The 24,113-nt window shown below is 38.7% G+C and overlaps 1 protein-coding gene across 2 annotated transcripts in view; it reads left to right on the top strand.

Annotated features, from left to right (window-relative positions):
* The first annotated feature begins 239 nt into the window (after window positions 1-239).
* RAPGEF4 (Rap guanine nucleotide exchange factor 4) overlaps window positions 240-24,113 on the top strand; it is a 144,358-nt gene continuing 120,484 nt past the window's right edge. For both annotated transcript variants that reach the window (XM_085228154.1, XM_085228153.1), the window contains exons 1-4: window positions 240-431; window positions 10,270-10,412; window positions 11,513-11,601; window positions 20,491-20,637. In XM_085228154.1, coding sequence (XP_085084280.1) covers window positions 367-431; window positions 10,270-10,412; window positions 11,513-11,601; window positions 20,491-20,637 — 444 coding nt within the window. In that variant the 5' untranslated portion in view covers window positions 240-366. The remainder of the gene's footprint in view (window positions 432-10,269; window positions 10,413-11,512; window positions 11,602-20,490; window positions 20,638-24,113) is intronic.

The raw sequence follows: 24,113 nt of genomic DNA, 5'->3' as shown, positions 1-24,113 counted from the left end.
GCTGCTTATTTTAACTAAATGCTGTATATTTTCCCATAACCCTGTCAAGGACACCTCTGGTGAGGCAAAGGCGGGTGCCGGTAAATCGGGCTCAAGCCTGCCTACCGGGAAGCTCATAGAGGCTCCTTCGTTCAAACCTGGCTTTCCACCTCCAGCCCCGTTTCGAGGGTCCCGCCGGGGGCCGCTGCCTGGCCCGCTACCTGCCGCGCTGAGGCGGCGGGGCCCTGGGCGAGCCCATCGCGCGGAGGAAGGGAGGGAGGGAGCTTGGGAGCGGCGGAGGACGGACCGAGCGACCGGCGGGCGGCAGGGAGGGGGGAGCCGCCGCCGCCACCAGCCGGGTGTGCGGTGACCTGATCCCTGTCCAACATGGTCGCCGCTCACACCTCCCATTCCGCGTCCTCTGGCGAGTGGATCGCATGCCTGGATAAAAGGTATCGGGCGCGTTCACAGGAGCGGCTGCAGGGGGATGCTGCGCGCGTGTAACCTCTCCCTGCGTGCATGTATGTATGTATGTACGTGCGCGTGACGGTCCTCTCTGCTCCCCATCAGGAGCTGCCTTACATAAGGAACGGGCAGGTGGGAAGCAAAATGCCCGGAGGAAGCCGAGCCGTGTAGGAGGGGAAGGCAGAATGAAGGGCTCGGAACGCTCCCGGCAGCGGAGGAGACTGGCAGCCCCCGGGGGAGCCGCTCCGCGCCACTGCCCGGAAAATGGTGCACGTGGCGGAGGAGAGGGAGCGCCAGGGCGGGGAAGGGGCGCCGGGAACTGAGGCTGCCGGGCGGAGATGTGCCGTGCCCGCCATAGCGGGCCCGCCGTGCTCACTCACGGCTCCGCGCAGCGCCTCACCTCATAGCCCCGAACTGCCCCTCGCATCACCTCACAGCCCCGCGCTGCCCCTCGCATCATCGCACGGCTCGGTACTGCCCCTCATATCACCTCACAGCCCCGCGCTGCCCCTTGCATCATCGCACAGCTCCGTACTGCCCCTCGCATCACCTCATAGCCCCGCGCTGCCACTCGCCTTACCGCACAGCCCCGCACCTCAGCGCTCCGCGCCTCCCCTCAGCGCAGTGCCTGCCCCAGGCGCCTCAGGATCGGGCGGGAAGGGCTGGTGCGGGGCTGCTGGCCGTAGGAGAATGTGAGGGGAACATGTTTATCCCGAAGGCTCCCGCAGGGGCTCTGGTAAAGAGGCCAGTGCACGGCTGAGCCAGCTCCAGGCTGGCAGCCACCACCACCACCAGGTGCATGCAATTTAAAAATACTGGTAAATAATTCATTTTATTTTTAAGAGCAATCCTTGCTTTCCGTGAGTGCTGGGGAAGAAAGTGGCTCTCACAGCACACAGGTGTACAGTGGGTGGCTTGAGCATCCTATGCTTTGTTGTTACCATTAACGCTTACTGGATGAGTTCAGAATGAAGCCATTGCATTTGCAGACACTCGCTGCATAGCCTCAGGAAACATTTAGGAGAAATGCAGTTCACAGCCACACAGTGCAGCTCAGAGCTCCAGAGCTAGCTGGGTGCCGAGGCAGCCAACCTCTGGCACCAGGTGTGAACGGCCCCTATGTGCACAGAAAGAAACATCCTTGCATCAGTTCTGCATTTTCCAGGTGACTTCCTGGTGTTCTCAGGACTGCACCACCAGGAATGTTCTCCTTACTCCTAGCAGCAAGCTGTGAGGGGCTGAAACTTGCTGTCTACTGAAACACTGTCCAGTCAGCCTCCCCATGCACCTTTGATGCATAACTTAAAAAAAAAAAAAAAAACAACAACCAACCAAACAAACCCAAACCTCTTAGAGCTTAAGCAATGCGTGTAAGTGTTGAAAGCACTCCAGATGTCAATACAAACAGAAGTGGTGATGGTAGCCCAGCCATAAATAAACAGTGAAGTGGAGGGCCTGATTCTTCATTCTAAACTGACACTGCTCAGGTGCGAAGAAGAAGAGTGTAAGCACCAGCACTTTGGTCACATTTCTCAGGATACTCAAATGCAACACATGGTGACTCAAGTTGTAAAATGAAATTCAGGGGCTCATGCTTAATGAAAAGTGTAGCCTTGGGTTGCGAGTGTTATTTCTAGGAAGTATAAATGAGGAATTTCATTTAGGAATCTGCCAATTTGATGATGTTGAGAATCTTTTTCAACCTAAATGATTCTGTGATTCTCTATATGTGTATACATAAAATTGACATACGGACTTTTGTTATAACGTCACTGGAGCTGTTAAGATCAAATTTCTTCCCTTTCTGTGAGTTTATATAATCCAGTAGCACCTGACAAGTAGAAAGAATCAAATCTAATCGCCCTGAAGGATTATTTATTATGAACCATCTTTCCAGAAGGCAATCTGGATGTAGGAGAAACCCAGAGTGGGAGAGACTGCAGGATTTTTCCTAGGCCTTCCTGTGCTTTGTTTTGTAATCGTAAATTACATATGCATACTTTCTTCTGTTTTTCCATTTAAAAAATATTGTTAAAATTATGTTGGAAAAGTACTGTAGGAGTCCAAGCACTATTAGATAAAGCACTTTAAATTCACACATCTGTATTTTTTTCCTATAGATGGTCTATCAACTTACTCATTTGAGTTGTACAATTTCTACCTCTTTAAAAAAAATCTTGAAACTTCTCTAAGCTAGGTGTGGATTCTGAAAATACAGGATAATTTAATGAGTCAATTCTCTGCAGGAAACCACATGTTTTTATTTAATATTTAGGGTACTTTTAATATATTTCAGTTAATGAATTTATACAAACGTGTTTCAAAAACTGAGGTATTTTAGAATTTTATGAGAGCCTCAGCAAATACATGTAATGTATTTGTATATGTCATGTAATGTGGATTATCCAAATTCATTCTTTAAAAAAAGGAGAATTAAACTATAAATGGAAATAGCAAAATGCATAATGAATGGTTATGATGCAGTAAGTTTTTCATGTACAGTACTGATGTATTTTGTATACATTCTTCATATTTTTCCCAAAGTCACATACAGAACTTGACCTACTATCATCTAAAATGAGAGCACATGCGTAACAAATCAAGAACTTCCAAAACATTTCAGGCAGAGTGTTATTACTGTGTGGGGTACTGTATATAGGCTGGGAACTCTGGTGCTTCAACCATGCAACTTCCGTACGTTATTACTGACATCAAAGCCAAAGATCAGCACTTAAGCATCAAATACATTGCACAGGATGAAGTCACAAGTGCAGACATAAGGAAATACCAAAAGGTCAGAAAACTGTCCACTGTCTATATTTGCAAGACAAAGAGATTATTTGCAATGAGCAACCATGTATCTCGCTTGTACCTGGAGATGTAAGTAATATTTATTTTCAGGAAACCAGTCCTTGTATCTTTGAAGTGAAAGTTGCCTTGTCACTGATTTCCTAGGGAGCAGAAGCATACCTACTGTCTTCAAATCCTTCTTTATGTCCAAACTGCACATACATAAAAGGTGGTTGCTGATTTATGCAAGTGCTTATATTTAGCTTAGGAACAACGCCAAACCTACTCTCATGGTTTCTTTCGCACTAAAGACTGCCTAACCAGAACATTTCAATGTCAACATATAATTACTGTATGTTAAATAAAGTGTTTGTTACATAGCTCTTATTTCTCTAAGCCTGATCAGAGTTTTGAATTCAAACAAGGGTTTTAATTTGATTCAGATACAAACTTTTTAAACGATGCACAGCATTCACAAGTCAGATTCCAGGATCTCATAGTTACCTGAAACATCCTGTTTTCATCTTATTAAATACAACCTTCAGTGCCTTAGCAGACTGGAGGAGCAGATCACAGAGCAAAGCATGCAGCTGTTGTGCTATGAATGTTATGATCTTTGCTCAGTTGCTTATAAATTATTTAAATATGAATAGGTGTTTCAAAGACATGTTATACCCACTGAGCTTTTGTGTCTAAGGTAGACCTCAGGCTTGTATGGATTTACTTTTAACAAAACCATAATAATACAGGATAATAGCTGAGATTTGTATCTTAAGCCAAGTTCCCATAGATTTGAATGTAGGTTCAGACTAAAACTATGTAACAGGAACAGATTTGAATTTGAGTTTATCTCGTAGCTCATCATAACATATCTTTGAGTTGTAAGTTACACGCTTAACAGTCGGTATTTTCTTCTACATGTGCAGATGGACTAGAATACAAAACTAATATTCTGAAAGAATTGTAAAAATATAAGGACAATTATTTTGTCCACAACTTGTAATTGTCTCAGAGATAACAGTATATAAACTTACAATCAGGCAATACAGTGACTATTTTAGACTTATGGACAATGTTTTAATTTACTCTTAAAATATATGTTTTTAGGACTGATAAAAATGCACTGTTTGTATACACTTTAAATTGTATACATTTCAAATGTGCACATTTAAGTTGTGTGAGTTTTTAAATAATGTTTAAAGTTTAAATAATGAGCCCATAGAAACACCACCACAATTTTTCTTAGTCTGGGACAAAATCATAGGCATACACTGCAGCTCCTGTTGGCTTACGCACTGTGCATTTTCTCTGTGTATGTGCCACGTGGCTGAGCAGGTGCATGTTTAGCTCATGCCTGCCTTACAGTATATCTACAGTCAGGATGTAGAAACCAAGAAAAAGAACAGTCTAAGTGTAGCCTAAGTGCTTGCTAGCACTCACACAAAGGTGCAAACTTCTGAGAATGATGAATAATAACAAGTTTGTATTTCCACATCACACAGCTCAGTTTCTAGTCCAGTACAAAGGTACAGCCTTTGATGAATAAAGAAGTGCTTTTTCTTCCCAAAACTCCTGAAGGAGACCAAAATAATTATTAATATGGTCTGCCATAAACCTGTTGGTCTCTACATTTTCACGAATATGCAGTGTTAAAATAGCTCATAATGAAAGCAGAAGTTGTATTTTGTCTGAACAAATTCTGGCTGTTTCATTCTCTTCCATCAGAGGTTTAGTACCTGTAATACCAGCTTCTATTTCTTACAATTAGTTGTACTAACTTACTTATTTGTTCTATGCATGTATGTTATGACACAGAAAAAGCAGTAACCCTAACTAATGAACACAAACATTGTCATGACTCACTAGAGCAGACTAGTATGTACATAGATCCATTAGAACATTATATCTGCAGCTTTAGTTGGCCTTTTAGAACAAGGTAGTAATTAGATTGGTAAAACAGGAAAGACATTACAACAAAGGTGCGATGACAAAAGGACTGGCACAACAGAGAGATAACATAAAGGAAAAAGATTGCTCACCGTATCAGAAGATTCTAGACTCACAGGAAAAACCTTCAACCAAGGATGGATCCCCGGAAAGAAATCCTTTCCCCATTGGCAGTCAGCCCTTAAATGCCATCTGAGAGAGGTGCAGCCAGGCTCCACCCCTTTTGGTCACACAGCTGAATTGCCTTCACCTGTGCTCCCAGGGCTGACCGGGTCCTTTCCCCAGGTGTTCAATCAGTGCTTCAGGCCGTGACTCAGCAGTTCCCATAGAAATGGCTACATGATTGGTGTGCTACTCTTGCAACTGCAGATGTTGTCTGCTACAGGTCGAAACTGAAAAACTATATGAACTGTCTTTGCTGGAATTATTTGCTGTTAGGATTTCATCTCTAGAATCTTGATTTTGAGCAGAATACTGTATAGCATTAATTATATTGCATGTTACTTGTCTGTTTTCATTGAAAGTCTCTTTGTTTTTTGTTAGTAAAAGTGGGATGGTTGTTGATGAAAAAAAATATTCACAAATGGACTGGTTTTGATGTTTTTACATATTCTATAAATAAATATTTTGCAGGTTAAGTGTCTTTTATAAAAAAAGCTCATATTCCAGTGGAGGAATAAAGCATCAACAAACCTGCTAGCTGAAACTGTGTTTTCTAAGTCAGGCAACCACTAGATATTTATCAAATATCAGTGTATGGGAACTGCTGAGTCACGGCCTGAAGCACTGATTGAACACCTGGGGAAAGGACCCGGTCAGCCCTGGGAGCACAGGTGAAGGCAATTCAGCTGTGTGACCAAAAGGGGTGGAGCCTGGCTGCACCTCTCTCAGATGGCATTTAAGGGCTGACTGCCACTGGGGAAGGATTTCTTCCTAGGGATTTCTCCTCGGTGAAGTTTTTTCCTGTGAGCCTAGAATCTTCTGATATGGGTGAGCAACCTTGTTTTCCTTTATGTTATTTCTCTGTTGTGCTAGTCCTTTTGTCATTACTCCTTTATTGTATTGTACTTTTCCCAGTGTATTTATCTGTTGAATTGCTGTAGTTAGTATTTCTTTCATCCAGTGTTGTGCTGTTTTTGTCTGTGTTTTATGTTTTCCTACACTGTCATGGTATTGTTCTCTGTTAGTATTTTCTGTGCTATATTTAAATATGCCTCTTATTGCTCCTGCTGGTTTATCCTGTCCTCAGTGAATGTTTCCTGAATTGACTTGTCACTTCATGTTTGAATTCAGCAGCTCTCAAAATGTATGCAGGTCAATTTAAACATGTTGATGTTATTTCTTAGTTGTTAAATATCTGTTTTCTTTAATAATGCAGGCCAAAATGAACCAAGGTGCATTTAATGTAGTGTATTTTGCAAACGATAGTGGCCAGCAGAGTTCAGATTAAAGTGTATCATCACTTGTGTGTGTTGTTCAGTTCTGAATTACATTTGCAGTGCATCCCAGAATTTGTCTTCATCTTAAAGTACTTTTACTGGCTATTATGAAGCTGTAGTCCTGATCAATGTAATTTCATCCATCGCTACTCCCAACAAATGGTATGTTATCAGTGCTGAGCTATGAAAGTTGAAGGCTTAATTCAATCAAAGTTAGTAGTACCTTAGTTGCAAAGAATGTATCATACATAACACTTCTTAAGAAATGAAAGGTGAAAACTTCCTTGCAGTTTCTTTTTCCCTTGAAATATTTTACCCTTTTTAACAAGGGTGCAAAGGTGGAAAAAATGCTATTCTTGCTTCCTATTATCAGTGTATTGTTCAAACAATTCATTTTTAACTTTAAATCTTTTTTAATATAATTGCTTAATAAATACATTGTTTGCTATTGTACTGCTTATCCAGTTTTCAAAACTGATCTGTTGGAAGGATGCATAATTTGTAGAGCAGGAAAGAAATAAAACATACTTGATTGCTTTGTCTTTCTAATAGTTATTCAGTGCTTTGGCCAAACAGAATTGAATGTGCAAGTATGATTAAATGAGTGGTACAATACTATGAAATGAGTGTATAGGTGAATGGGAAAAGCCTGTATTTGCACTGCCTGTCATTGAGGAAGACAGAAGAAATTCAGTCTGACAGAAGCTGATGGGTAGTCAGTCTGCATTTAATGGACTAGTCAATCAGTGCCCACATAGGTCAGGATTATCTATGGCATTTCTTGGACTCTGCATAGCAGAACATCAGGAATTTATTCTGATTTGTTGGAAACCAAGTTTTGCTTGTGTTGTTTTGTTAGTTTAGATTTTATCTCTGGAAGGATGTGTATATGTCAGAATCCTAGGGAAAAGGGTTTTTAACTAAATTTTGAGTACATGTGTTTCAGAGGAAATAAAAAAAAGGAATCCTGAAGTCACACAAAATGGCAAGTGAAGGAAATGAACTGTCACTTGATTTTCTGAAAGCCTTGTTATGAGAGAGCAAGGGAATGTTGAAGTGAAAGTCGAAATCGTGAAATTCTTCTGTCTTCCTCAATTGGTAGTATTACCATCAGATGTGCTAAGTGCCTCTTGAGAAGTTAATTGCTTTCTGCTCATGGAAGTAAGCCCCTGTGTGGACATTGCTTCATGTTAAAAGTGCCTTTGTTTATAGTTAAGACCTCAGTCTACCAGAAGTCGGAAGTATTTTGATAGTTCACTGGTAGCCCTCTTAGACTTCTCTTTCTCAATGAGAATTTAGAAGTCATAAAGCCCTACAGCCCTGCGCGGAGGATAGGGGTGCTGTAGTGTTGAGAAGCAATTGATTGACACTACAGTATTTTATTATTGCTGTTCTGTTCCCTCACTGAGTAGAACTATCCTGTTGAAACAAGTCTCATTGTTACTGATTATAAGCTCAAATGAGTTTGAGTATTACTATTGCACTGCAATCTGAAGTTTTTACACCTGCAAAATTCCATGTTCTAGTAAAGACTAAGGGCTACCTCAACTTAGGACACCTAGTGTAAGGTAATTCCTTACTCCTGAGTGCTGAGGATTTCTCCAAGGAAAATTCTGATAGTAATGACCATTTAATGGAGAGTGTGCAGATATGCTCTGGACAGAAAGAGGAATCCAGATTTTTGAAGTAATAAGCATAGTTGCAATCCAAGTGAAAGTAACATCTGCAATCACAAAGCACTGTGGCTCAACTGCTTGCTGAAGTTAGCCACTAAGAACATGTTACTTTATCTCTCTCAGTAAATATGGAATTTAGTTTCTCTGCTGGGCTGGTATTGAAAATCCTGGCTAAGCTATGCTTCTCAATGTGAGAATGATAATCCTCCTGTGATGGCTCATGTTAACAGAGCCAAGAAGCAGTTTTGTCAAAAGAGCAAGTTTTTCTTACACTTGATCTGTTTAAGATGTGATCATCTTAAACAGCCCTACTGTCACCTTATTCTGAACTGCATGGAAACCCTGTCCCTTCAGCAACTCTCAGTATAAAAAAGCTGTATGTTCTGTGGTGTATGATAAACCTCCCAATCTTGTCCTTCTGGCAGTCCCAAAAGTAGAAGGGATTCCTGCACTCATATTTCAGGAAGAACATGGATGATGTTGATTAAGTTTATAAAACCTGATGTTTCTAATTCTGTTTGACTCTCCCTCCATCCAATGGCATCAAGCAATTAAGGAATGCTAAATGCTAAGATCGTACACTCAATTTTATGCAAACAAACTGGTGAACTTAATCTTCTAAGAACAGTTGTATGAGTGAAACAGCCTCAAGGGGTTTTCTAGGAAAAGAGGATATATGGAGAATGATTTCCTTTTTTCCCTTCTGGGTTTTGCTATTCATTTTGAGAGTCCAAAAAGGATTATGGTGTTCCAAGTGCTACTGTAGTTTGGGTAGGGATCTTGTAAAAATGGATTTTAATTCTATTTGCTGGCTGCACCTTCTTATCTTCTTAAAAGGGTTTTGACAAGAGAATTATGTTTATTAGTACCTGTCAGCAAAAAAAGATAAAGGTGAATATCTTCCTGGAGCGATTTCAAAAAGGAGCTGCTGTAGTTTGAAGTGGTAAGAGGATATCACTGTGCTGTAGAAGCAACTGTATACACTAGAGAGTTATTATTCAGATCTGTAGTTAATAAGGGTAAGTCACAGTATAAATGAAGATAGACATTTAATCCCTGCTAGACTTAATTTAATAAGAGAGGTAAGAGTCAGAGACTTAATGTGAAGAAGATCTGGGATTCTTTCATGAGACAAAGATTTGGATTCCTAAAATCATTCCAAAAAGAAGTCACTAAATTCCAGCTGGAATGAGTGCTTGGACTGAACTTGAATCCTAAAGATTTTATTTTACCCAGTGTATAATCAATGGATATACAGATGGTATAGTATATCCAGGAGCTTGGCTGATGTAATTGTTATATTGGAGTAAGGAAAGAAAGACACCCTATCCTGGGCTCGTGAAATGGATGCTGGTGGAGCAGATCTCCAGAGAGATCCTTCCCCACTGGCAGTCAGCTCTTAAATGGGTCTAGGAGAGGTGGAGCCAGGCTCCACCCCTTCCTCCAGCACAGGTGAATTGCCTTCACCTGTGCTCCTGTGGCTGACTCATTGCTTGCCTCAGGTGATTAATCAGAGGTTCAGGCTGTGATTCAGCAGCCCCATACACCCAAATAGAAAGCATGAGTTTTTGGTACCGGTTCTGGAGGCTTCTTATGTGTTTGTACCTCTATGCATCTGTTCCCTTATAGATTTTACTGTGTATCTATATTATATAGTATATATATTTCACTATATATAATTCTAAGCTCATCAGGATGTAGACTGTACCATCAGATGGACTTTCATAGATACTGCTACAGCATGATTTTGTGCTCAATGGGACTTCTATGTTGAGATAATAACAATCATGCTTAAGTTGATAACTGAAAGTAGGATGTCTTGGAAGGATTTCCTTATGTACCTGTAAAATGATTTTAGTTGATTTATATTATTGTGTGACTTTTAATGTCAATATTTGTGAATTTAGTATGTGCAGATGGATGTGTTTCTCTGATACAGCCATTGAGAACTGTTTCCTTCTGTTGTCTTGCAGACCTTTGGAACGTTCCAGTGAAGATGTAGACATAATATTCACACGACTGAAAGAAGTGAAAGCCTTTGAGAAATTTCATCCAAACCTTCTCCAGCAGATATGTCTGTGTGGATATTATGAAAATCTTGAAAAGGGGATCACATGTAAGAAAGCTTCATGTAATGATTTATTTTAAGTAGGTAAAGTTGATGTTTAGGTAAGAATTGTTTCTAGGAGATTGTTGAGGGAGCACAATCAGTGGAATGGCTGTAAAAATGTTTACAGTCTTAGTGATGGGAGAAGGCAGGACTAAGTGCTGCTTGCTCTGCAAATACAATATGTGGTGAATCTATGGTAACAAGACACACGTTATTGGATTTAGGACTCTGCCACCATTTTGTTGAAAGATTAGAAGCAGTTGTTGCTTTTAAGCCTCCTTCTTCCCCTGTAAATGTATCATTGATCTCCTTAATATAGGTACTTTGTGGTGTCAGGAACACTTATATCAGTCAGGTATATCACTAATTGCATATGCTTTCCAATCACAATACGTTTGCAGAACTACATAGTGCTGTAGGGTGCAAGAGCTCTGTGCTTGCTTGGGTGATCAAAGTGCCAGATAAAGCTGGACAGTTGTGCTCAGTCTGTGAAGCTGAAGTGGAAGTAAGTGATTGCCCTTTCATAGAAATGTAAGAATTGCCGGAGTTACACCAGGGGTGTAGCTAGTAGAGAACTTCTGTAAGCAATGTTTGGTAAATTCTGAGACCCCCCCAGATAAATCTGACATTGTTTAGGTACACAGCACTGAGGTTTGTGTAGAGTAATAGGAATTCTGATGCTCTGTAATCACACTGATGGAATATCTGAGTATTAAAGTTCTGCAGTTGTTTCTCAGGCAGAATTCTTAATGAGGGCAGTTCAGTGCAGATGAAATTTAGAATCTTCAAATGCTGAGGGTACGTTTTTCAGAAAGTCTTTTTGTTATTGTTTGTTTGTTAACTAAATAACAACAACAAAAAAAAGCAAACTGGGAAAGAACAAAGTTCTGTGTGATTTCACTGGTTCAGTAGTCTTTTGATCAGTTTACTGAAATGTGTACTTTCCAGTGTCATTGGAAATACAATTGGACAAGTAAATAGTTTGATATGGCAAATATTTTACTGCCAGCAGTGACTATAACAGTACAGTAACATGAGGGAAAATATTTGATAATGTTGCTATGCTTAAGGTGATACCTCTTATTAACAATATTTCTTCTTTCCAGTATTCCGTCAAGGTGATATTGGGTCGAACTGGTATGCTGTTCTGACAGGATCACTGGATGTGAAGGTTTCTGATACAAGCAACCACCAGGTAAAGCATTGTTCATTAAAACCATCCAATTGATAGTACAACAAAAGCTTAGGAGTTATATCAAGGTAGATAACGATGGGATGTATTGTACAGATATTTTTTCTCAGTGGTCCTTTTCTCTGTGTAGGCAAATCATGCCATTGATTTCAAGAAAACTGAAATGAAATGCTCTGAAAAGGGATCTGCATATGAATATGAAACAGGAGTCCTAGTATTTTCTCATAGTACTGTATTCAGTTAAACTAAAGATGTGTGAGTTGTTAATTGATTCCCAAGAAACATAATTCAGTTCTTGTTTGAAGTTAAAAACAAACCCACCAACAGTGCAGTCTGATAACAGCATACTGCTGTCTCTCCTGAAGGAAGGGAAAGATGTGATAGTAATAATAGAGTATCAGAATTGCTATGTTAAACCTGGAGAAAATATATATTCAGTGTAAAGAAACACAAGCACAAGTAAAATACCAGCAATTTGCAAATGATTACTCAATATCTTGACACTCCTGTTTTTACAGAACTTGGAGTTTTGAATAGTTACCAATAAAAGGATGACAATTTAAAAAATCAATTACCCAAATTATATTATTATATCCCAGAATGTGTTGTGAGGAATTATAGTTAGGGTTTAGACCTATTTTGATTGAAGGGGATTTGATCAATGTAGCTACAGAATAAAGATTTATTCACATAAGTGTGTGTGTGCTTTCTTCCAAGTAGCTTGATATGCCACATCACTTTTTAACTTTGGATAAAGCAGTAAAATGTTTTCTCAAAGAAACAGCTGTATGAAGGATATCTGCAGTAACTCAGTGGTGACTGCTGGTCCCCTTATGTTTGTACCACTGGATCAGTGTGGCTTAGGAGTTGGTGCTTCTCCCAGCAATAAAATATCTCCCCTCAACTGTTCAGGGAGCTCTTGGATAGGTAGTGGTGCCTATCTTAGAGTTGCCATAGGGTTCAGAGCTTGGGAGAGGCTTAGAAACCTTAGAAATTGATTGTTGCATCATATGACATGACTCAATGTGCCTTCACATTAGTGGTATTGCTTAGCTACCAGGCACACTAGTACTACACAGTGTAACACTACCTCCTCAAATATAGTTTGCACCTGTCTGTACATACGGTTGTAATTCTTTGCCTGAAGTTCAACAGACTGGGGAAGGCTCTTTCTGATGGTAGACTGGTGGAAACTGGAGTTCTCACTTAGCTGAGTGCAGCATTACTAGTGAATTTGGATTAGAATGCAAATCAGGGCACTGGGTGAATGCTGGGTCTTTAAACTTCCTGCAGTAAAATGATATAAAAAAGGAGCTTCTTTCATATCACTTTTTTAGCAACCTCTTCATTATAGTACCTAGAGACTAGTAGAGAGTAACTAGCCCAGTTTGACCAATTCTCCACATTGCCTGGTTGTCATTGATATTTGGACTTTATGAGACACTTCTGTGCAAGTCAGAAGCAATAAGGAATATTTTCTGATCTTTGCCGAGAGATGGCACTGCACCATTGTTAAGACAAATACTCTTTACTAAATGAGAAATAAATGTATCCCCATGAGCATTCTGAATGTGAAAGTTAAGAATCTGGAGTGTTGATTTGTTGCATTAGGCAGAGGATTGAGCAGTTCAGCCTCTTAAGAAATGTAAATATTTTTTCTGCTCATTCAGGTTCACTGCATTTTCCTGCCAACAGGGAACTACAGAAATACAGTTCATATAGTTCTACTTAGGGAAATTATATTGTGCAGTAATTTCTAAACTGTTCATTTCCTTCTCACAGGAACAATGAACTGAATTCTACCACTATCTAGTTGCCATAGGATACAGCCTCACTGTTAGAAGGAGCAGCTCATATGTTTACCATTCTAATGCTGGAGAGGTTTTATGGATGGGGACCCCTGAATAATATCTGAGCCCAGTATTTTCTCTGGCTTAGCTGCCATTTTCTGTTTATGCCATGTCCTCCTCGTTCCTTGCTTTTCTGCTCCGTGTCCTGACTTCTGCTCCAGTGTGTCCTGTTCTGGTGATACCTTAGCTCCCTTGCTGGGATAGTGCTATGGTCCTTCTTGAGTTTGAAATACTAACACTCCTTCCTACTGTGCTTACTGCAAACCCAGATGATGGAGGAAATACTCTGCAGCTCCATGGGCTCAGCACTGACAGATGGAGTTGCTTGCGTTGTCCTTCTAGCTAGGAATGGATGACCAGTGCTCAAATGCCTCTAATCTGTCCTGGAGCGCACTTTCTAATAGCAGTTCCAAGGAGCCAAAGCTACCTTGGCCAAGTCGTGTTTGTTATTAATTGCTCTGTTTTTTTTTTACTCTTGTGACATAAATAGCACTAATGCTGATGGAAAATAATTCCTAATATTTGAAGGGAATTCATTTATTAATGACACCATTCCTCACTTTGTTCTTTTGACCTGTGGTGCACATACCTAGACAGGCTGATACCACTATGAAGAAAATGTTCTTGGGAAGCAGCTGCTTGTGATAAAGGCTGTTTGCTGCTTTGTGTCAATGGAATCGGTGATTGGTGGTACTGCAAAACAAATAATTTCATCCTGTTTTTGGAATATACAGCAGAGCCAATAATCAACTCTCCCAGCAAGTTCCATCTTCTGTTCCACACCTGTTGAAGATGAGCTAAATCTACAATTTGTCAGAACCAGAAATGATACCTCACCAGTCACACACGGTTTATGAACTGTGTGTATTGATTCTAGAGATCTGAATAGTCCCACTGACAGTCTTGGCCAAGAAATAAGAGGTTTCAACTTTGCTCACAGGTTGGGTTCTCAATCATCTTGTGTTCAAAAGTACACCTTCCAAGTAGAGGTTTAAAGCTGCCTATAGGAATTGTTTTGTTCTAGTTCATACATGCTGTTTTCTTGCTAGAAAATAAATAGCTGTCCTCACAGAAGCATTCTGGGAAAGAAAACTCAAATCTGCTTTACTTCCATTATTGTTTCATTAGTCTGGCTATGGTCTCAGCTGGCAACAATTAACCAAATTTCAACAGGAGGTTTTTAGTTGTTATGCCTGTTTATCATACTGGCTTGTAGCTGCAGAAGTGGCTGAGTGCCTCCTGGAAATTCTTAATTTCACTACCAGAACAAGAAACTTGGATCCACAACTTTGGCTCTTGTCTCTTCATAGTTGTAGCGGACAGTCTTTCTGAGATTGAGCTCTTCTACTTCAGGGTTTATTAAGTCTTGAAAATTCTCTTTAACCTGGGTACCTGTAGGACTTAGAAGCTTCATTCTGCTATTTCCCAGGACATGGAAATGTTGTTTCCATGAGCCTAGAAATCCAGGCCCTATGCTTTTCCTGTGGTGTTTGTTTGCATTTAGCAATGCTCTGACCCAGAAACAAGGTCTTATTATTTTTAAATATTTTCTTCAGTGGGTATCTTACTCGTAACAACAAAATGTCCTTGTTCAAGGCTAGCCTCTGTTTAGTGCATGTCTTGCTCTGTCTCTTAAACCTTAATCTGCCTTTGTTGCTTGCTAGTAAGTTTCCTCTGCATCTTCTTCAACTTCTTGGGCCGTTTTTACTTCAGTTTTCTGCACATGTTATGTTACAGAAATCTGTCTAGCCTTATGTGTTTGTGAACTAGAATTGTAGAAATACTGTTTTGTATCCCTGAGAGAGAAGCTATTCTTATTAGTTAGCTTAACTTCTTAATAGTTAATAGCTTTTATTCTTACCAAGGCATGTAGTTATATATCTTGCACAGCAAAATGTATCTAAATGTGTGAACGTATCAAATCTTTGGTGAAGCTAATGAAGTATATCTTCATGGAAGTTCTTGGTGCATGTCAGCTCATTCAGACACCTGTGATTATTTGTAGGAAATGTTAGTAATACTGCTGAGGATCAACTTGAAAAATCATGTAAACAGTGTTAATGTTTACATTACCTAGGATTTATTACCTAGGATTTTCTAATATAATAGGAGACATTTTTCCATCTACTAATTCAAGTGTCAGAATAAACGTTTGGAATATCATAGACAAACTCGGAATTTCATTTCACTTTGGAAAACTTTTTGACTCCTTGCAGAGCTGTGTTACGTCACAAGAGGGCAGTGTTAGAATATATAACGAACAGTACAGGTGCTGTTTAGTGCTGAAACGGCTGGTTTGAAAATCATATCGAACTATTTACTGAATGCATTAAAGAATTTGACTAGTTCAGATTTCTTTATTACTGTTATTTCTGTTCCACTGAGGCAGTAAAACATGCTAGCTGTTGATGACTGTGGCAGTAATTTCATTTGTCATTAAAATGGGGTGATACTATATATTTACTATATATGATATTATAATAGATTTGACAATCGCTCACGCAGTATATCCTGAGTGGTGGTTGGTCTGCTTTCTGTACAAACTATTTTTGAATTTTCTGGCTATTGAATAGTCAAAAAGAGACTGAAGAGGATGTGGGTTCTTGATTTTCAAGGTAGTATCATGCTACCAGGTGTAGAGGTAAGTGTAATGAACTGCTTGGTCTTACCTCATTTTACTTGTAACAAATAACCGGATAGGTACTAAATCTTTATGAAACTTTTAAATATAGTAAGTATCCTTCAAAATAAACAGAATTGGCAGCCTGTTTCTGTTTAGAGATACTGCCCTCAGTTATGAACAGATTATGAATGTAGTTCTTACTTGGCACCGTTATCTACCAAAATATATAGCAGTATAAGTTCCTTTTAGAGGTATTTCTAGTTTAGTGTTGTCTTAAATGCTGTCAACTGCCTCATCTTTGCTTAGGTTTTGAAGTCTATTTTGAAAATGAACAAATTATGAAGGATGACTGAGTAATGTCTCAGAACTAGGCTGCGAACAAAAGCATGACAAAAGGATCTGTATGACATCTCTGCCATATTCCTCAGTGTTGTTTCACTGGATTAGATTCAGAGACTTTTACCCTAAATGATAAAGATATGTTTGTTTGATACTAGAGGAAATTTCTTCTGGGAAGAAAAGGACAAAGATCAAACAGCATTTTAATCTGTGGTTTTGCTGTAGTCTGCCAGCTGATTCAGTGCATGCTGAGGGCCATGGATAATTTGTCTGTGTTTGGTGGAGGTTTTTTTTTTTTAAAATGACAAGATTTTAGATTTTAGAAACAGACCAAATTGCTAAACGCAGTGTACTGACTTCACAAACAATTAGCCTTCTTTAGCAAAGCTTTGAAGGAGGAGCTTGGGTAGTACAGCACTGTGAGCTGTAGGAAAATGCAGACGGCTGAGGACCAAAAGTCAAACAAGTTAATGGTGTCACTGGAAAAAATGACCATGAAGAAAGAGATACAAGTGTCTGTGTAAGAAAGGGAAGAATTTCCTGCGTGTCTGAAGCTGAGAATAAAGGAGGTATGTGATAAGATGTGGAAATGAGGGAAGGGATTTCAAGATGACAGTCCTTGCAATACTGTGTTGTGAATGTAAATGTAAAATGCCATTGTGAATTTTGGGGATAACCTACAAGAAGCTGAGACATAGGTTTTTACTGCAGTCTGTAGTGAAGTGTAAGTATGCTGGAGCAGACTTAAGTTACTTGTTTAAGCATGATAAATGCTCTACCCTCTGTAATACAGGGATTGGGTAGACAGACAGACTTAGGTGAAAAGCCAGGTGTTTTAGTCTGCACTGAGTTCCACAGCATTGTGGTTATCTTGATTTAACTTAGCTTATGTAAAGAAAATATAGAAAAATAATTTTGATTCTGTCTCCAGACACAGTAGAAAGTATGGGAAAATGATGAAATTAAAAAAAAACAAAAACAAAAAAAAAACAAAAAAACCAAAACCACAAAAACAGCACAAGTGTAGTGGAAATGCTAAGTCACAGCTTGAATCAGTGATTGAGCACCTGGTGGGAAGGCAGGGCCAACCCAGGGGAGTTCAGGTGTGTGCGATGCCTCTGAGTGACTGGGAGGGGTGGAGCCAGGATCCACCCTTTCCCAGACCTCATCTGAAAGTTGGATGGAGGCAAGGGAATCTTGATGGAGATTCTTGTGTACCTGTGGCCTTCCTAAGGTAGTTTATTTATTTCTGTGCCCACAATGGCTGCACTTGAGTAAATCCTAACTTGCTGCAGTCTGGGATCTTGCTGGCCTGCTGTCACTGCTATGCTGTCCATCTCATTACAACCAGATCCATCAGTTTCCTTTTAAATGCAAAATATTATTAATATTAAATTTCATTTTAAAAATCCCACTGCAGCAAAAGCCCTCACCCTGTTTCTTTCTTCCTAACATCAGTCAATTTTTTTAATTTTCTTTGTTTCTGTCTTATACCATGACTTTGCTCAGAATGCAAAAGCTTTGTATGTCAGGTTGGAAAGTAGAGTCATGAGTCAGGAGAAGGGTATGCAGGGATGTGTCTTATGACTGGGGAGGGAATCGTGCAGAACCTTAAATTACTAATTCATAGCTGTAGAATGCTTGGACAATCTTTAATGTTTTAGATTGGTTTGGGGTGAGATGGGGAGATGGCTGACATGAACTCTTTCACCATGCATCTTATCTGCTAGTGATAATGAAACTGAATGTACAATCAGCCTGTGCTTTGAATGGTACCATTTCTACAGTGTGTTCAGAGAACAGAAAGCAATGGAAATAATCTCATCTTTTTAAGTCTTTAATACTGCCTTTTAAAGAACTGTATGAATTTTAGCTGGCTACCAGCAGCTAGAACTCCCTGCTGCTTCTAGGATTGCAGAGGGGAACAGCAAACTGAGTTCTGAGCTGCCCGAAATCCTCCTAAAGTCTACACTGAACAGCAGGAGATTCTTGAGTGTAATGTTAACAGATGTAGTAGGAAATACACACCTGATTCTCTAGGGGGCTGGAGATGTATAAGTTGAGGGCAGAGAGAAGATGGATCTCTGAAGCCTTCAGGAAGGCAGATGGGCTTGCTCCTTAGCTGGTTGAGGAACTGCATCTCTGTGGAAAGGGATGATGGGTGGAGGAGGAAAAAAAACAAAAAAAACTTTCACTTGATAGAAGCCTGAATTTTCTTTAATGAAGATAGGCAGGACTGTTCCAACTCCTTCACCTAATGCTTCTCAATGTTAATTTATTTCTAAGGCTGAACTAAGGCTGCCTAATCAAATGTTCTTTTAGAAAGTGGTTCCTTAACCAGTGTATCTCCTTTTTCTCTATTCTGTATGTATATTCTCTAAAGTTGTAAGGAAACAAAAAAAGTGAAGGTTTTCTATGGAGTTACTTGGGGAGTGGAGGCAGGGGAAAAGAAGAGTGAAAAGGAAGTTTAGAGATGTAAACATGACTTACAATCCACCTAATAGAAACTGATTGTTATTCTGCCCCGAACAAATATCTTCTATCTGAACTGTCTCAATAAAGTTGAGCATAATTTTAGTGCTCCACCTTTATGGTAGGCTATATTTGTAGGGGCACCCTTTTCTTATGTACTCCTTTCTTTGCAAATATTCTTTCTTCAGACAGTGCCTGTTCGTTTTTGCCTTCCTTGAAAGTGTGTTTCTGATGGCCAGTAAATTCTCCCGGGATCTTCTCTAAGACAGACTTGATTTTGTTTTGTTGAACAGATAATTTTACATGGTAATATCTGTGCAAAAGCAATTTGATGTGGTTCAGGGAACTGGACTATTACGGACATTTGTCTTAGTAATGCAATTATAAAGCTACAAACTTGATCTTAATAACATTTGCCTATTACCACTTCTTAGATACTTGAAAGGAAAACAATGCCATTCTTAAACACAGAAAATGATGCTGAAATATGCTTAGTATCTCTCCTGAATTATCATCCAAGATGAAGGAGTAGATGAAATGATGTTTTCTGCTTCTCTTTTCATAGCCATTATGTGAATCTTACACTTTAGAATTAATCTACATTTTTAATGATGTATCAAGTAAAATTAGCATATTTTTGTTTATGTATTTGTCTAAACACGTACTATTTCCTTAGAAAACTGCAGCTTACATCTGTTTAGATATTTAACACTGCTTCTAGTTTTGTTCTTAAATTACTGAGAAGGCAGTCAGTTAGGGTCCATCTTAGAAAGAGATTTGTGCTCATCTACGCTGTGGTGCTCAGGAGCAAAGCCACTTGTAAGCACAGAATAGGGTGTGTAACTAAAGACCTTTATTCAGTAAGGTATTTAATTTCTAGTGGTCTAATGCTTTTGCCTGCAGGACCTTTTGATTTATACTGGAACAGTCACAGGATTTCCTGGCCGATAGATTTGAACTAGATATTTTTCCATCACATGAATGGTGTGTGCTCTTAGATCTTTTGAAGTGTCCTTTACTGTGTGCTTAGGATCATCCCAATTACTCTAGACTTACTCCAGGACGTTTTCAAGCTTAATAGTTTTCTTGAAATACCTGAATTATGTGAAATTGACTTTTGTTTTTAATCAATAGGCAAATCATTATGAATGGAAGAGTGCATTGTAATAAAAATTATTACTAAGAAAATGTAAGTCAAATTTTCTTTTTGATGAAGGTAAACTGTATAGGGCAGGAATTTTTGTTCCAAAATTGCCTTACTGATACTGATCACTCTGATATTTCTAAAGGATTTTGTCATCACAGCAGTCTTTAGAGAATATTTAAAGATAGATAAACAGAGATCATAACTTTCTTCCAGAGGTGAAGGGTTATTGCTTGCAGCCAGATATTTCATAGTGGTCATAGAAAACAGAAGTTCTTGCTTCCATGCTGAAACTTTGTGTGCTACCGATCAGCATATTGTGAGCTTTCTCAGTTTGTTTGGTATTCCTAATTTTTTTAAAAGAAAATTGCTAAGAAATGTTAAGGTGGTGCTGTTAGCAAATGTGATGTTAATTTTCCAGGATTTAAGAGTCTTTAACATGTCCTTTTCTTTTTAATTCAAAGGATGCTGTAACGATATGCACTCTGGGAATAGGAACTGCTTTTGGAGAGTCCATTCTGGACAACACTCCTCGCCATGCTACCATCGTTACCAGAGAATATAGTGAGCTCCTTCGAATTGAGCAGAAGGACTTCAAAGCACTCTGGGAGGTAAGTTCAGATTTATTTGCAGTTTATGCAGAACAGGGATTTAATGTTTTAAGTGTTTATGATGAAATAGAAGCACACTTGTAGACTAAGCATAGGAATAATGCTTTAAAGTTAGTTTGGACAAAAAGGAAAGCTTTCTATTTTGACTGCATGACTACACACTACTGTATTGATTTCTTATGGGCTTTGAAATTCATTTCTTATTTCATCTAATGAAGTAACTTAAGTGCAGTTTCCACTGGAATTTGTATACATGCTGCAGGTGTTGCTGTCTTACACTCAAACTTGCTGTTATGGCCTGCATTTGCAAAGAGTGTACCCATACTGTTTTAAATTATTCTGCTTTACTCTGGTCTCTTTAGCAGTTAAAATGAGTTTAAAATAGGCAGATGGATAAAATCACTAATTGATTGTCTGAGTTCCCTTAAACTTTTCCTTCTAGAGAATATACAGCTGAAGTTCTTTGTTCTTTACTCTGTGTGTACTTTGGTATTCATGCTGAGAAAACTCAATTAACACGTTGTGCTAAGATTTCAATATGTTTGTGTTTTTGTAAGCATAACTGGAAAAATATTCTGGGGATTTCAAGGTATGCTGTTGGCTTGGCCTGTGCTGTACTGCACTTGTATTGCCCATTTTAAATGGCAACTGCGCAAGTTTAGGTGTTCCATAGAACTGTCAGATGGTAAAAGGCTGTCCGGAAGGTGCAGCTCTAGTGGCACTAATAAAATTTAAGAAATAGATACTGATTTTGGCACTTCCTCTGCAGAAACTGAGTTATAGTTCTGGGCCCTGACTTTATGAGTTTAAATGCTATTTTATTTATTCATCTATTTTAACATATGTTATAGAATATGTAGGTGCTTTACAAAGTCCTGGTGTAGTAATAAATCCAATCAGATTTCTTAAGGAAAAAAAAGGCTTTTTTTCTTTAAATTCACTTTTAAGTGATAAAAGCAAAGTTCTTTCTCTATATAATTTTCCTGCGAAGCGTTTAGGGCTGGTTAGTGTCCTATCAGAAATAATGGGGGAGTAGAGGATAAGTTCCTGTGTTTAAAATGTTGAATTTAAAAGTATGCATAAAGCTGTTTAAAAATAAAAATGCCTAAAAAATCATTTGCTCTTTGATCACTGATATAATGTTTCTAATAATTTTTCTGATTTGATGAGTTCTTGATGCTCTTGAAAAGGCCACATGTTGAAAACATGGGGAGCTTTAGCAAAAAATTTTTAAATGTCAAATTTGATGAAATTTTAGACTGTCACAGATACTGCAGGTGTCAGTCAGACCACAGTAAAGCTTTATGGTGCTTTTTGTTTGCAGTGAAATGTTCCGTGTTTGGTGTGGTTTATTTCAGGGAGACTGGAACTTTGCTTTTAGTGAGAATGCAAAATTATGCACACAAAATAACTCTACTGGTTAGTCTGAGGTAGAGAACAGTGTAATTCACTTCTTTTGTTTTCAAGGTAATATTACCTTGGCAACTACTAATCCCAAAGCCTCCCTAAAGTGCAGTTCAGGTATGATGAACAGTGTATTCTAAACAGACAAAATTATTTGAGAAAATTCCTCCAAAAACACATTAGCAATGAAAGTAGTAGCAATAGTATGTTCTTATCCCATTGTATTATCTCTAAAGCAAACACTTTTTCCCTAGGGAAGCTTTCATGTTATGTATTTTTGTGTTGTATTGTTCAATGTGACTTACCCTGAAATTCATATATCTTTGATTTGTTAAAGCCCGTATGGGGAAATGATTAGTGATACCATTCTGATAACTTAAAATATATTGTAATGAAAATCCTTACACAGTGAAGAATGGACCGCAGACACTTATTATCAGTGGTACAATGGAAAAAATGGGACAAGGTAACAATGTCAGTATCATTACAGTATAGATAAAGCAGAAACTGAAGTCTTGTAACATGTTTCAGCTCTCGTATGATGAGAATTTAATTCCAGAAAAAGTAGTTTCTCTATAACCAAAATAATGTAGTACTGCAGTTTAAGAACAACCTAAATTGTTGGTCTGTAATTCTTACCATTGTTACAACTTTATGAACGTAGGATTTCTATAATTAATAATAAAAAGTGCAAAAATTGTGATTGAGGATGGTTATTTTTCATGTTTGTTTTGTTCCATGATACTTCCTTTTACTTAGAGAACGAAAATGATTTGCTGACTACAGACTTATGGCAAACCATAACTGCATGTGAGTTATGAGGCTGCAATTAAAATATATGTATTAGACAGTGAATATAAGCTTGGAAAATGAACAAATATATACTGACGTTCAGCTATTGTGCAGGACTAGGAGCTATGAGCTACTTTCCTTTACAGTAAAAATATCTTAATGCTGAAGCCTATTGAATCCCACTTGCAAAGGAATGAGTTTTTGCTATCACAAATCTAGGCAGCTCCGTGGAAGATAAATTTACGTTCATACTGCTTATGAGGCTTTTGGCATAAGTTCTAAAGCTATATTGCAAGAGGGAGAGAGATCTATTTTAATTTTTATACATTTAAAAATTTCCAGCATCTCTACGATGTTGTTTTATGAATTTACAAACTTTTCTGCTTTTTGCTTAAGTAGAAGCTTAAGTAGAAGTAGCTTTTTGCTTTTTCTGTATTAGCTGTACTGCTTTTGGAAACGGTACTTATATTCATGTGTTTAATAGACCAGATGTGGCTTATTAACATATTTAATGTACAAAATGTGGCAGGATGTAGTGATTTCTTACTTTGAGTGCAACTACAATTGAGTTTTATTTGAAAGATTGCTGAAAGATTTCTGGGTGACTTTTCTTTGTTTTCCTCTTGCCAATTTTACAAATTTAAATACTCTGTGGAAAAGATAGAATATTCCTTATCAAAAACATGATTAGCTGCCTTCTGTGATACACAGAGCCACATACTCGGCTCTTTACAGAAAGGTTTTTCTACAATCTCCATCTTAAACATTCAGGGAATGCCAGTCTAAACAAATAATACTGTACCATTAACAGCAGTTACCACTTAAAATGGCCTAGTCTTGATTCTGGTGGCTATATCCATTTAAGTAGCATCCTGTTCAGGAAAATCTGCTGAACTTCTGAGCTTACTCATGCTTGGAGACTTATTTTTCTATCCACAATGCTAGAACAGATTTGAGATGATGAAATCTGTGGTTAGGTTTTCACACAGCCAAACACTGTTCTGAGGAAAGCAGCGCTAGGAGACTGTGGGAATCAGACCTTGGTGTGTCACCTGCCCCTGGTGTTCATTTCTGAGGATCTGTAGCAACTGCTGTAAGCACTGTAGACTTCAGTGGTCCTTCATGAATGTGTAAGGATAATATACTCTCTAGTTATAAGAATGTGCTTTCCCTCTTTAGCATCGCTGAGTGCAGTATTAACTACCTTGTCCCAAAAAGCAGCTCTGGTCCGCACACCCTGATGGGTCAGTGGCTTGCTCTACCCTCTAGTAGCTTTAATA

The sequence above is a fragment of the Meleagris gallopavo genome, chromosome 7 (genome assembly GCF_905368555.1).
Source record: "Meleagris gallopavo chromosome 7, MGAL_WU_HG_1.1, whole genome shotgun sequence".
Taxonomy (NCBI): domain Eukaryota; kingdom Metazoa; phylum Chordata; class Aves; order Galliformes; family Phasianidae; genus Meleagris; species Meleagris gallopavo.
Note: the sequence above shows the minus strand (reverse complement) of the source record. Positions and strands in the feature narration are given on the sequence as shown.